The 13,658-nt window shown below is 38.2% G+C and overlaps 1 protein-coding gene across 2 annotated transcripts in view; it reads left to right on the top strand.

Moving 5' to 3' along the window:
* zfh1 (Zn finger homeodomain 1) overlaps positions 1–13,658 on the top strand; it is a 35,034-nt gene that overhangs the window by 13,014 nt on the left and 8,362 nt on the right. Inside the window, exons 1-6 of one of the 2 annotated variants that reach the window (XM_033344137.2) lie at positions 4,390–5,653; positions 6,178–6,221; positions 9,336–9,697; positions 10,933–11,073; positions 11,754–12,054; positions 12,618–12,973. In XM_033344137.2, the coding sequence (XP_033200028.1) occupies positions 6,194–6,221; positions 9,336–9,697; positions 10,933–11,073; positions 11,754–12,054; positions 12,618–12,973 (1,188 nt within the window). In that variant the 5' untranslated portion in view covers positions 4,390–5,653; positions 6,178–6,193. Of the gene's footprint in view, positions 1–4,389; positions 5,654–6,177; positions 6,222–9,335; positions 9,698–10,932; positions 11,074–11,753; positions 12,055–12,617; positions 12,974–13,658 lie in introns of those variants that run through there. The other variant, XM_033344136.2, reaches the window with a different exon arrangement.

The following is a 13,658-nucleotide window of genomic DNA, read 5'->3' on the forward strand; positions in this document are numbered from 1 at the left end:
ACTGCGATCTTTAAAAATAGAAACAATGAGACACGCGGTTTGATGCAGCGGTAGACATTGGCACGTCGTCTACAGTCTAGAGAAACTAAAAGAATCGAACCAGTCGTTTTACCGAGGCATTACGAGAGAAATTCGCACGATCGTTAGCCGATACACGTGTCTTTCCGTTAAATAATTATCGCGCCAAGCGTGACTTCCTCGAAATGCTTGGAGAGAGCATAGGAGCAAGCGTTCATCGCCACGTGACAAATCGCCCTCCATTTAATTTGTGATGGAAAGCCAGAGGAAACTCTGTCTATAGCGCATATCTTGTCGAAATTTATGGAAAATGTAGTCGAAGATGATGAGAATATCAGAAGATTATCCTTTTTATTGCGTTCTGTAAATCGATAAATATATTCGTTTGGTCGCGAGAGGATAAGATTGAAAGTTTTTCAAATTTATCGTAAAATCTACTACCGCTTGTGTCTCTTTCTGGCACTGGTGAATTTATCGAAGCAAGCCGTTTGTTTCGTGAAAATGAAACGTGAGTCGTAAACCTTATTTTAACGAAATCAAGCGATTGATAAAAAGCGGAGTTGGTCGCTTCTGAGAGTTTTTAATATCTATTTTCCTATCTGTAGTACTTTCTCTGGTATCTGATATTGTCTATCGATCGAGGTAATCGAGAAGACAAAAGATACAGAGTCTTGCAGCGAGCGTACGAGTGAATTAAAAAAATTATATAAATGATAAAAGAAAGAAGCAGGACGAAGCAAAAATTTGGTAGATGTCATTAATTTCGCTATCGGACAGGAAGCGTAGTTTCTTGCACCGACCGTTTACGACGTAAGAAAAATGTAGCGCACATTGCCTCCGTGTTTTGCAACACAGTTCTTAATATTCCTTTACCGCGATAAGATAAATGATGCAGCAGTGGCATGGAGCAATGCATCGTATTTCAATCGCGAGAAATTTGATCGTGTTTTGTTGTCTTTTCTCCGGTATTTTCCAAGCTTTCTTTACTATTTTCTATCGATGACACTTCGTAGATGAAAAGCGTTGAATACTCGTCAAATTTTCGAAACTCGTCGAAAAATTCGACTAGGACTTTCAAAACTATCGAGATTTTCAAGATTTCTAAAACCACCAGGATTTTTATGAGTTTCGAACTTCGAATCGTGCCCGAGACGATTCGAAGTGTCTCAGATGTTATCGCCGCTTCTGACCAAAGATGATTTCGTCGAAATCAACGAACGCGGTTGCGGCTGATCGCGAACATAGCCGAGATTTCTTGGATTTCCTAGAAACTCTCGTGACAATTGATCTCGCGGACGAAAGCCCACTTTCCGGAGGCAATCGACACGCTGCCACTTCATACGATAATCTCCGGAAACGTCTGTTGCGGTCTGATGGATCGCAACATCTCGAAATTAAATCCTAACTATTGCTACAAGCGAACGAAGAACAATCGCGAGAATAAGGAAAGAGAGAAACGGGAGATCGATAAGAGAATTAAATATAAATACAAATGAAGCAATAGAATAGCGACAAGAAGAACTTTTCGATTGTCGTATACGGATCAAGCCTGAGAATGATAAAGCCAGTTTCTTTTTCTGATAACGAAATACCATAGAAATGTGGAAAGAAAGGGCACTGAAACAATAAGAAGTCAGCTATTATTATATATATTTTGTACATATCTTAATTACCCACGTATCGCATCTTACGAAAGAAATCTATACTTGGAGTGGAAAAATTATAAAATTACCATGAAATGTAAAAAGACACGTAAATGGCGAACGAATTAATAATAGGAAATCTTTCATCGATAAGAGATTTAAATCGAATTCATCAAAACTGAGAAAAATAAACAGTTTTAGTATCCAACGGAGAAATTCGTTGCCACGTGCCAATATTAATTAACTATGGATTTATGAAACATGTGAGCACTAATTAACTGCGAGTTTACAATGTATTAAATAAATACCACGTAGCAACATTAATCAACTATAAACCTACAACATGTTCGAAGAAGAAATATTTCATTTTAAAAATTAAATCGACCCTCCGATTCAAATATCCTCCGCTTCCTTTCTGTTTACTCAGATTGCCAGAAAACGGAACTGTCTTCTCGCAAACAACAATTCCTCGATTCACCGGTGCAATGGTTTCTCGATATTCACGTTGATATCGACGTGGATCTGCCGCATTGTATTCCTGGTTCATAATCGGCTGGCAACAAAAATAATTTCGCCGCAGGAAGGACACAAAGAGCGACGCGATCTGCGATCGAAAACAAGAAAAACAAGCCATCGTTTTGTGGCTTTCAACTGAGAATTTTTCTACCTTTCGGTAGCGGCGTGCGGCATTCCACTCTTCAACGAGGCAAAGAGAAAGAACAAGCACGAGCAAATAAAAATAAAATACGCCGCGGGTCGCCGATTCGCTGTGTTCGAATCGCAGTCGATTCGCGCGCGCCTCGCGATAAAAGCCGCATCGGAGGGAAAATCCTTTGATACACTCGCCACGAACGGTGTAACGACGTCGTTAAAGCCGTTTACCTGCGTACCAAGGAAACCTCTATTTACGATTCTTCTTTGGTACGCGTTCGTTACAGTTCTACAAATACCTTGGGTCAATCTATGAAGAAACGTTTTGCTCGATTTACACGAATTTAATGGCGAATAGACGTTCCGAGTTTTGTTTCCGCCAATGTTTCTCCGGTTCCGAGAATCGATTGATAAATTGAAAAAGAAGGAGAAACGTACGTTTGTATTTTTATCCGTTATTTATCTATTATTTATTCATTTATTTGTTTACGAGTGTATTTTGACCCGATCCTGTTAAGGATAAAGTCAAATTCGTATTTCTGTGAATGATCGCGCGAACTAATGCTTGTATTTTTTCTAACGCGTTGAATTTCTAAATAATATGTTAGAGTCCATGGCAATGACGTAAATACTGACGTCTGTATGAAGATAATTCAACACGAAGTTCAATATTACAGCTAAAGATCGGTGATTATATTTTCGTTTGCTTTAGTTCGAAGTACCTTTTGTTTCGATATTTGCTCCTATATGTTTAGGGAAGCTGATATATATTTGTAGATAAAACGCGGAAAACGTAGATTAGAAAGTTTGTTCAAGAGGGAAAACTAATATGTATGTTAGCTTCATTAGCCTGATTTGGTTACTAAGGATTCTGAGAATTGGTTGATAAGCCGGCTAAGGAAAAATGTGAGTTCGTGTTTTCGTGATTACAAATATGTAATGATTGTATAACAACGATTTCCTAATGAGTAATATTTTTAAATAATATCTGAGAAAGTACGTTTATGATAGTGGTGAAAATACGTCTGTACGAAGATTAATTTAAACCAAAATTCGATGTCACGGCTCAGAATTAACCAATTAAGAATTAATTAGTATTTTTTCATTCTACTTGAAATATCTTTTATCTAATATTCGGCTTTACGTTCTTACGGAAACCGATATACAGGGTGCTTTTGGTAACTGGTGGTACAAGCGGAAAGGGGTGATTCTACGCGAAAAAAGAAGTCGAAAATATAGAGTACAAATTTTTCGTTTGAAGCTTTGTTTTCGAGAAAATCGAATTGAATTTTCGATGGAAAAATTTAAAAAAATTTTTATTCTATATTTCCGACTTCTTTTTTCGCGTTGAATCACCCCCTTTCCGTTTGTACCATCAGTTACCAACCACCCTGTATAAATGGTAGGTACCAAGTGAGAAACGTAGACTGGAGAGTTCGTTTAAGTAGAAAAACTGAAATGTTATTTTTATTATACTGATTTGCATGCTAAAGAAAAGAGTTACATTAATTCCTTTAATTATTAATTAATTTTGTTTTGCTCCTTCAGATAGGCATGATATCAATTTCATCCATCAAGAAACATCATTAGAAAATATAAAATCCCAAATATAAAATAACCGCAATATTACATTGCACATTTAATAATCCCAACTAGACTGAATTACTTCGTTTCGTCCTATTCGATATCTGTTCGCTTGACACACAGAGAGACAGAAAGATACTGCTGTTGCTTAGAGAATGACGTTGATTGATATTACCTTCTGCACGAACCAACAGCCTAATCCCATTCTGCCATATCAAAATTCCATCGATCAGATGAATATCTTGCAGATCACGAGATCGACGATCGAGTTGATCGCCTCGATGTTTCGAGGCGCATGAATCTGAGATTGCGTGATATTACTTACAATTTGCTTGGCCAGTTTCTGCATTCCGCTGACGTCACTTGATGGCGCATCCTCTTCCCTCGCTCTGACGGTCGCTGAAGAGATACGCATCTGCACGCAGTCTCGATCACTCGGATGATCCACGCCTGAGATAACGTTCGTCTATCCTAGATCGATCTGGTCTGATCGTTTCAAGAGGTCTGTAACGTTCAAAACGAATTTAAGAAACCCGTCCCGGTAGTCGTCTGTTGTATTTATTGCTCGTTTTGTTCATGAAATCGACACTGGTTTATCGCTCGTTTCGTGCAGTACACGAAGAATGAGAATTTGTAAAAGTGTGCAATATCGACGCTCCTCTTTTACTTTGAAACTTGTTAACTTCTGACGAACTTTTCGTGAACTACGATAGCCTCGTTGTGAACTATTAAACGTTCTCGCTACGCGATTAACTTTTTATTTATTCGTTAGACGCGACGTTCGTTATTCTTAGAAGGACAGTATGAAGGAAAATCGCGACCATCTCGCTACAAACTGTATTTAGTGCCCGTTGTGTTTCAACCGCGCCATCGAAATTCTATTACGGAAAACCAAAATCAAAAATTCGATAATCCGCATTCTGTAAAAATCAGCATTGTTTTATCGTATCTTGTATTTTGTCTAATAGAAAATTGTATATTCTCAATGATTAGAAAAAGGCAGGTTTATTCCTTCATTTTCTTTTTTCTTTTTAAGAATATCTATATTCACGATATCTGTACGATAATAGTTTATTCAACGATTACAATATCGAAGTAGAAACGCTGCAAAAATCGTACCACCGTAAAGAGTCGATAAGTTAAACGCAAAGCAACATTAGCTATTCTCCGTCATTGACGACAAATGATTAAAAGTGTGTTAACCTCGGGGATAAACCTGCCTTTTTGATAACGTTTTATTAGAATTCGATAACGTTCTAGATACTCGTTTTATGAAAAGTCACGAAAATAACGATCGAGTCGCCAGTTTCGTAACGATGTTTCGCGCAACGTGATCGCGGTCGTTCTTTATCATCCGCGGCAACGATCACGGGATCTGTACGCCGCTTTTCAAGCCTCCACCAACATAATCGAGATCCTCGAACGGTACTACGTATAGGAGGAAGGCAGGAAAGGTCACGGCTCTGACCCATTTCGACGTTTTATCGGCCTACTACGCGAGCAAAGTTCGCGTCTCGCGGTGCACGAACTGGTCCGCGCTTCGTGGAACGAGATTACACGCATACGTGACTTCCGTTTTCTCGCCTCTTGTTTTTCCACCGAACGTTCTGCCCTCCTTTATTCCCCTCTCTTTTATTTTATTATTCTAGGCGCGGTGGAAATTTCAAAAATCGCGAAATATTCTCGACATTTGCGAGCTGTGAAATCGAATAAATATCGTTGGTGATGTTTAGAAGGCTAAACGAAGATTGACGTGTGTATGTTTGATTATTGTACATATGGTGGTACAAGCGGAAAGGGGGTGATTCTACGCGAAAAAGGAAGTGGAAAATATGGAATACAAATTTTTCGTTCGACGCTTTGTTTTCGAGAAAATCGACTTTGAATTTTCGCTCGGCACGCGTGCACTTTATCGCGCCTCGTTATAACGGATCTCACTGTAGATTTTTAAAAAAATTAAAAAAAAAATTTTTATTCTATATTTTCAATCACTCCCTTTCCACGCGTACCAACCACCCTGTATATATGTATTAGGTTTTGCTAAAAGCTTTTTTCGTTTTATAAGGAAATAATAGATGCATCACATTATTCGTTTCATATTGTTTTTCTTTATATTATTCTTATTGTCGTCTTATTATTGCTGTTATTGTTCTATTGGAACAAAACGGATGGATTCAGTAAAATAATATAATGCAATAAATACTGTGCGTTTATTATTTTCTTATAAAACAAAAGAAACTTTTGAGACAATCTAACGTATATACGATCATCAACACAACAGGTGTCTGTAGAGATTTATGGAAATATTGGCGAAAAATTTGAAAGGTAAAGACCAACGTGTTTATGTGTTATTAACGTGTGCGATTATCGAAGTATGGGACAAAATGTATTATCTGACTGTAGATTTAAACGAGCTGCGATTATCGAATAAGCGTTTCAACAAGATTTTTAGAAACAGTGGCAAAGAATTCTGTGTGAAAGTAAAACTTGAGAGTAGAAGCTAATATATTCGTATAATTATTGAATTAAAAACAAAATTCTCCTAGTATAACGATTTTATTGGATCGATACATTTTTTCGTACGATAAAAGCGAAATTTATTACAAATTACGGGATAAATAATGACTTGAGAAAATATTTTGTTAAATCCTGGCGAATGACGTTATATTGGCCATGGATTTCGCAGAATTGGAATTTATTTCAATAGTTGGCCTTTGAAAATATTTCGCGATATTCTTGTTTATATAGAGATAGTGATGAGAAAAATGTTTATGGTATATCTGAGTCGTATAAAGTGCAGTCTTCAAGGTAACTCCTTATAAAATAAATAATCTAAATTCGCCTTCAGTCGTCTCCATAAATTAACCATTAACGAGCAACGAGCAAAAAATCCACGCATCTTCCGATATATTAACCGTGCATCGATAGAACAAGTCGTGTTTTTAATAAAAATTGATCTTCCACGAAATGTATTTCCGAATGGAATTTCAGTCTCGAATTCCTCTGCCCAAATTTAGCGTTTGTATCGGGAAAAGTTTGAAACATTCGACTCGACAAACGACTGTAATGCAACAAAAGAACATCAGCGAGTATCCTGGAAATTTCCTGCAATTTCTTTTGGAAGCCTGGAGCGATAAAAAAATATTCGAACAGGAGAATTGAAACCATCGATGACCTTCGTCAGAAGGAATTTTCGTGAACGTATTCGAACGATTCTCGTGCACAAGCTGGCGAAAGTGTTCGACTATGTAGGCTGACTCACGACGAAATTTTATCTTGGCCGGCGATTTGCCAAATATCGAATCGTCGCTTGTAGCTTTCAGTAGCTTTCTCTCAACCGAAACGATACTTTCGTCCTCCGATTCCTCTTGCTCCACGGTAGATGTTGGCTGCCAAGGAAAATTCGTTTAGACGCGGTTAACCACGGTACACGTAGTGGAAGAAGCGTCGCGGTGTTTGTATCGATTACTCGTTAAAACCATCGCATCGTCGATGTTTATGCAATGTTTTTGCGGCTGAGGAAAATCGGAGCTGTGGGATTTTTCAGCGGCAACCGCGAATATTTAATCGTTCGTTCGATTTATCAGACGCGTTATCGTCCGCGATAGTTTGGCACACTTGTGACGAAAATAACTGGAACTAAATGCTTGGAGTTTACAAGTTACAGCGGCGGACAAAAGAAAATTTATAAAATGAAGAATGAAATAAAAGGATGTTATAATTTTACAAAATGAACTTATATTTAATAAGAACGAATGAATAAATATAATATAATTCCACGGAATAAACGACCGTTACCATAACGAGTAAATAATTTTTAGTATAAAAATTTGCGATGTATCGATTAAAAATTTTCTTCTATCCTCCATTGTATTTTCATTTTCCATTGTGTCATATTATCATTCTCCCATTTGATTATCAAGCGACGATAAAATAAGACAAATCAATAAAAACCTACGTATCATGTTTTTCTCCTATGATCTTCGAAACATATAGTTCCTTTTTCTACGTGCTGTGTTTGACAGCAGATTAAAAATACGCTTAATACGTTTAAACAAAAGAAAAAAGACGCATGTTCCGTCATTTGCCTGGTTAAAGAGTGCTCGGGACATTTCGCGGATGTATATTTATGAACGTCGACCGAACAACGCAGAATGTGTAGTGGTACCGTCTTCAATTGGTCTCGTTCACGAAGACATTCGCGTCTCGCGTTTTACACTGATCGTATCTTAAAGCTCGTTACAAACGGTATTCGATATCTTTTAGATTTTACCGACATCGTTCCGCTGCGTCTTGTCATCGAGCTCGTATAAATTTTTATGCCCCATGGTTGCTCTATTTCCGGTTTACAATAGAGTGTAACCATGTTTGTCTTTGATCGACGTCGTTTTCTGAAGCAACGTAGTTTCGGCAAGTACGGAGGAATTTACACGATTGTGGTAAAATAAAAAATTTATTATCAATCTCGTGTAGCCGTCTTTGCGTACAAAGAGAAAAAATGTAAGTCATATTTTCCGATTTTTATAAAAAAAAAAAAAAGTGATTTCAGAATTCGATTCTGTATTATTAAAAATAGTTTCGAATTAACTACGCACTGTATACTTTTGCATATTCAATAAACGTATGTTATGTACAATAACATACAAAATAAAGATTACAAAAATCATAATTTTTAATAGTTGAAAGAACTCTCCATTCGTGGTCTATCTTTCCTTCATTTTTGTTGTATATCTAATGTTGTATATCTAAAAGTGGAAATTTGCAGAAAAATCCTTTCCATTCTGAAATCGTATTCTAATGATAAAATTAACAGGCGATGCAACGCACGTGCAGCTATTATAGAAAAAAGTACAACAAAAGTACAACAACCTTACTACTGTAATAAAACCACTCTCTTATCGCACTGCCCGGCAAAAAAGAAATTAAAATCTCCTTGCCCATGTCCAGAGAGATATAAATTTCCGCGAAAATCCTCCGCCCTGAAATCCCACTCTGACGATAAAATTAGCCCGTTGATCCAATGAACGCCGAACTCCGTAAAAAGAAAGTAATTCCAAATTTTTAATCGCGATACAAAGTACACGACAAACTTGCTTATACGCGCGCTCTCTTATCACGCTTCGCAGCAAAAACGAAAACCATTAAAAAAGCGACGCTTCCAAAGAGACGAAAAAACCCATGAAACGAGGCAGGGCCTATCTCTGGCGAGCACGAAAACCCCTAAAACGCAACCGCGTCCATGACAACCTTATACAATCGTGTCTCTATGGTCTGTTATCGCACACCAATATGTACTACGCTATATACGTGAAAAAAGAAAAAAGGACAAAAAAAAAACAAAGAAAAGAAAAATAGAGGGACTAGGAGTGTTGGTTAAAGAGAGAAGAGCAGAGTGGAAGCGAGATATAACGTGGTGCACGTGTGTGGCTGTTGTTTCAGGTTGCAGCGAGGACGAGGCAGCAGGTGTCGTGAACGTGGAGGTGGGCGGAGGTTGCGCGGCCGGGGCGCCAACCACAGGAAGTGGCGTTGGAGGTGGTAGCGGCACAGGTAGCGAAGCCGGTGGTGGTGGTGGAGGCGGTGGTGGAGCAGGAACAGGAACAGGAGGAGGCGGAGGAGGCGTTCGTGGCGGCGGCGGCAGCGGTGGCGGCGAGGGCGGATCGACGAAGCAGGGTGGCGAGAAGTGTCCCCAGTGCGGCTTCCTCTGTCGGGACGTCCACGTGCTTCAGCTCCATCTCGAGGACACGCACAAGACCCCGTACGCCATCGACAAGAACGATCTCAACGCTCAATTCCCTCAAGTGGTGAGTGAAACTAACGTCAAGGACGAGAGGACTCCATTGTTCCTTGTGTATTATTGATCATGCGCGACCGGCCTGCGAATTTTCCATTTTACTCGTCTGTCCCTTTTTGGCTTTATTTGGTCTTCCTTTTTATCTACGGTATTTTCTATTCCCTCTTCGCGTTTTGTAGGACAATTTCGATATATATTCGCTTTCTTCTTCCTCCGAAATTCTGTTTTAATAGGAATGATATTAACGACGACGATGGGGGAAAAGAGAAACAAGGAAATTGGGTTTTTGAGAACAGAGAGACAGAGTTGACGAAGAGATTGACGAATCTTCTTTTTGTGTTTCTTTCTTCGTTTCTCTTTGGAAACCGTTTTCCCTTTACGGCCTTTTCTTTCATTTCTCTTGAAAGGAGTGATATATTCGTTATGAGATGACGACGAGGAATAGCTTGCAAAAGAAGGAAGTTGAGACGCAGTCGATGATATTATTTCTTCGTTTTTGTAGATAGATACTCTTTTTCGTTCTTCTTGTTCTTTCTCCTCCCTCCCCCTTTCTTTCTTTCTTTCTTTTTTTTAATTTTCTTTTAAGAAGAACGGTATTGGTTACGATGACGGAGAATGGTCTGTAAAAGAAGGAAGGGAATTGGGTTGTTGAAAGTTGAGAGGCAGTTGACAATAGAGTTTTATGAACGAGTAGCTCGTGAAATCGAGATTGTCTTTTATATTACATATTTATACGCTGTTGTTTTATTACGTTTATTTCTTGCCTATCTTTATATAAGTAGACGTAATACACACTGGATGCACGATTCGTCATTAAGTTTATGTAAAACAGTATACTGGCCGTCGCACCTGTGCGATTATAAGATTCAAAGTAGCTCGTTCTCGTGATTAAATACTCGATTCTGCTTTGACTTTACTTTGATATTTCAGCTTGCCTTTGTTACTCTTCGCAGTTGACGGTCCCGGTTGAGATTATGGTTTAAGAACAAAGAGATTTTTTGTGCTATTCTAATTATACTGAGAATTTGCACTATATCACAATTATCGTATTAAAGGAAATATTAAATTTATTAAAAATTCAACAAAATTACAAATAAATTATGGAAATGAAATGATAAGCATTCTCGGAATAGTAACTTTAAATAATAAAATAAATTTTTACGTATAAGTAGTTAGTGAAAAGATATGTATTTATTAATAAAGATCGAATAAACGCGATGAAATTAATCGATAGATTTTTTCCAGTCCTGCAGGGTGTGCAGCAAGACTTTTGCTAACGTCTACCGACTCCAGAGGCACATGATCAGCCATGATGAGAGTGCCGTGCTTCGTAAGTTTAAGTGTCCCCATTGCGAGAAAGCCTTCAAGTTTAAGCATCACCTCAAGGTACTACGAGTGCACCCTTATTTTTCATTTCTCATTCGTACATCGTTATTTCCGTTCTTTGCTTTCCTTCTCATAATCTATTTTCACACAGCACTGCCTGACTTTGATATAGTTTTCTCCTGTAACCGAAACGAATGAATTCTTCCGAATAGAATTTCTCTCTATATAATTTCAACTTTCTTCGTTTTTCTTTTTTAGTTTTTATTTTTCGAAGGAAAAGAAAAAAAATTATTGTACGTAGAATGCATCGATTGACATATTTGCACCGGAACGAATATTCCTCGAAGTTAATTTTATTCGTCTTTAGTTGATAAACGCTAGTTCACGCTAGACCGCGGTTATTTATGCAGATTCGTAGTTTCGTTAATAAAATACAACGAAACAGATCGTTACATTCGATGCGATACAATATTTTATGGAATTCAAAGTATTCATAGAATCGATAACAAAAAGAAAGATCAACTAGAACGTTCGTTATCGCTCGATCTTTCGTACGATATAGAAAAATGTTGCATATTATCGTATCACGTTGCATGTTTTTACAGTTTGAAATTTCGAAATTCGAATGGATAAAAAATTCACGGTCTAGCGATTGCACCATCGATTCATATACAACTTCCTTTTTTTTTTTCTCTCCTCCTGATTTCAATTTCGATTTTCATCTTTATCTTTGTTCTCAGGAGCACCTTCGCATTCACAGCGGTGAAAAGCCATTCCTATGCAACAACTGCGGCAAGCGTTTCTCCCATTCGGGCTCGTATTCGAGTCATATGACCTCGAAGAAGTGCCTGATAGTAAACTTAAAAAAATCCAGGCATACGAATGTGAGCAACGTGGATCGTGGTCCGAAAAAGGCGCAACAACCCCTGCCGCCAGGGCGGCGCGAGGTCGATCTGCTCGCGGCGAATAATAACACTTTCCTCCCTATTCTGCCGAAGCTTTCACCCTCGGATTATCAGGAGATACAACGGGAAGGAGCGGGTGAGGGTCGATAACGCCATTCTATTTCAACCGCAATCGTCGTCGTGCACCTTGAACGATCCGGCTCCGTGAACTCGATTCGTAATCGAATCCTAACACAAAACACAGAATTCTGCTTTCAATCCTATTTAGAGTTTACGTCGTTTACAATCGAATATCGACGTTGTTGAAATTTAATCGTTTATAGAAAGTTTCTGAGGCTTTTGTATTTAGTTAAATCAAATTGTGGAAAGAATATATGGAAGACGTATTACAATGCAAGACGGTAAACCTGCTTGCAATTTTATCGTGGTTTATGTTATTTAGAATTGGATACCAACATTGTTGAAATTGAGCCATGAATCATGAAAAGAATTCTTATTTTTGCTGTTAAATAGGCATGGAATATTTGAAGAGAAATTGATTAGAATTAGGCAAAACTCGTTCGAAAAAGTTCGAAATGTTACGTAGACGAGAGCGGATGATTTAAAGAAGATACAAATCTACAGATCATTGGTTTAGTAGTTGCAATAATCGTGTATAATTGTTTGTTGTATCGAACAATGTGAAAATAATGATTTCAGGTATTTACGATATGCCGACCCTTCTGCCACAAATGATGGGCTTCGGCAGCTACTTTCTGCAGGCATCCTTGGGCAAGATCTTAAATCAGCTACATTCCAAGAGATTGGACGAGGTAGCCGAGAAATTCGAGTCTCATCGGGAGCTCATGAGCCCGTCGACGGCGGACTCTGAGGGCACGGAAGGCACAGAGGGTAAGGAATCACCAGCACCGACCGATCCTCAGGGTCTTGACGCGGTTCGACGTATCCTTGAAACGGTGAACACCTCCGTCACGAAGCAACTGCTCGAGGCGAACGTGAGGAAACTGTCCACCTCGCCGGCCACGATGAAACGAGAGTTCGAGGAGGATTATCAAGTAAGATCAGATCATTGTTTATATTGTTACAAATATTGTGCAGTGAAGAAAGTTTAGTTCGACAGCGCAGAATTAAAGAGACGATTAAATTTTACAGATCCGTTCTTGCACGATTGGATTAACGTCGTTAGTGGAATTTTACAAGTCACGAATTACGAATGTTAATAGATATCCTTGCATAACAATGACAAGTTTGGTTTAATAAAACAAATGAAATTCTACGAGTAGGTTTTACGGTTAGTGCTTGTCGAAAGATTAGAAAATTGTAAAAAAAAAAAACTACAACTCGTGAGTTGTCTATTTACTCTAATATCACGATTAGGTGATAAATTATTGTGCAAGTGGACGCAGATATCGAGAAGTTCTAAAGTTAGTTATTAGATTTATCTATAAATAAATTCGCGTGACGAAGAAACCAGGATTTGTAACAGTATTGTTAGATCTTTCTAATTCGATCGAGTTTGTAAAATAATGGGAAGAAACGAAAGAAAGAGTTTAGATTCTAAAGAGTGATTTATTAACGAAACTTCCCAATTCTGTTAACCACGTGGTTCTTTACTTCTTAATGCTGATTGACGTGTCGTAAACTCGTTAGACGAGTGTCATAAACAGTCTAAGTATAAGGCGGATGAGGTCAATACTCCTCCGACCCTTTGTAAGCTTACCCCAAGATTATATGAAGGTC

Source organism: Bombus vancouverensis, chromosome 8 (assembly GCF_051014615.1).
Source record: "Bombus vancouverensis nearcticus chromosome 8, iyBomVanc1_principal, whole genome shotgun sequence".
NCBI classification, from domain to species: Eukaryota; Metazoa; Arthropoda; class Insecta; order Hymenoptera; family Apidae; genus Bombus; species Bombus vancouverensis.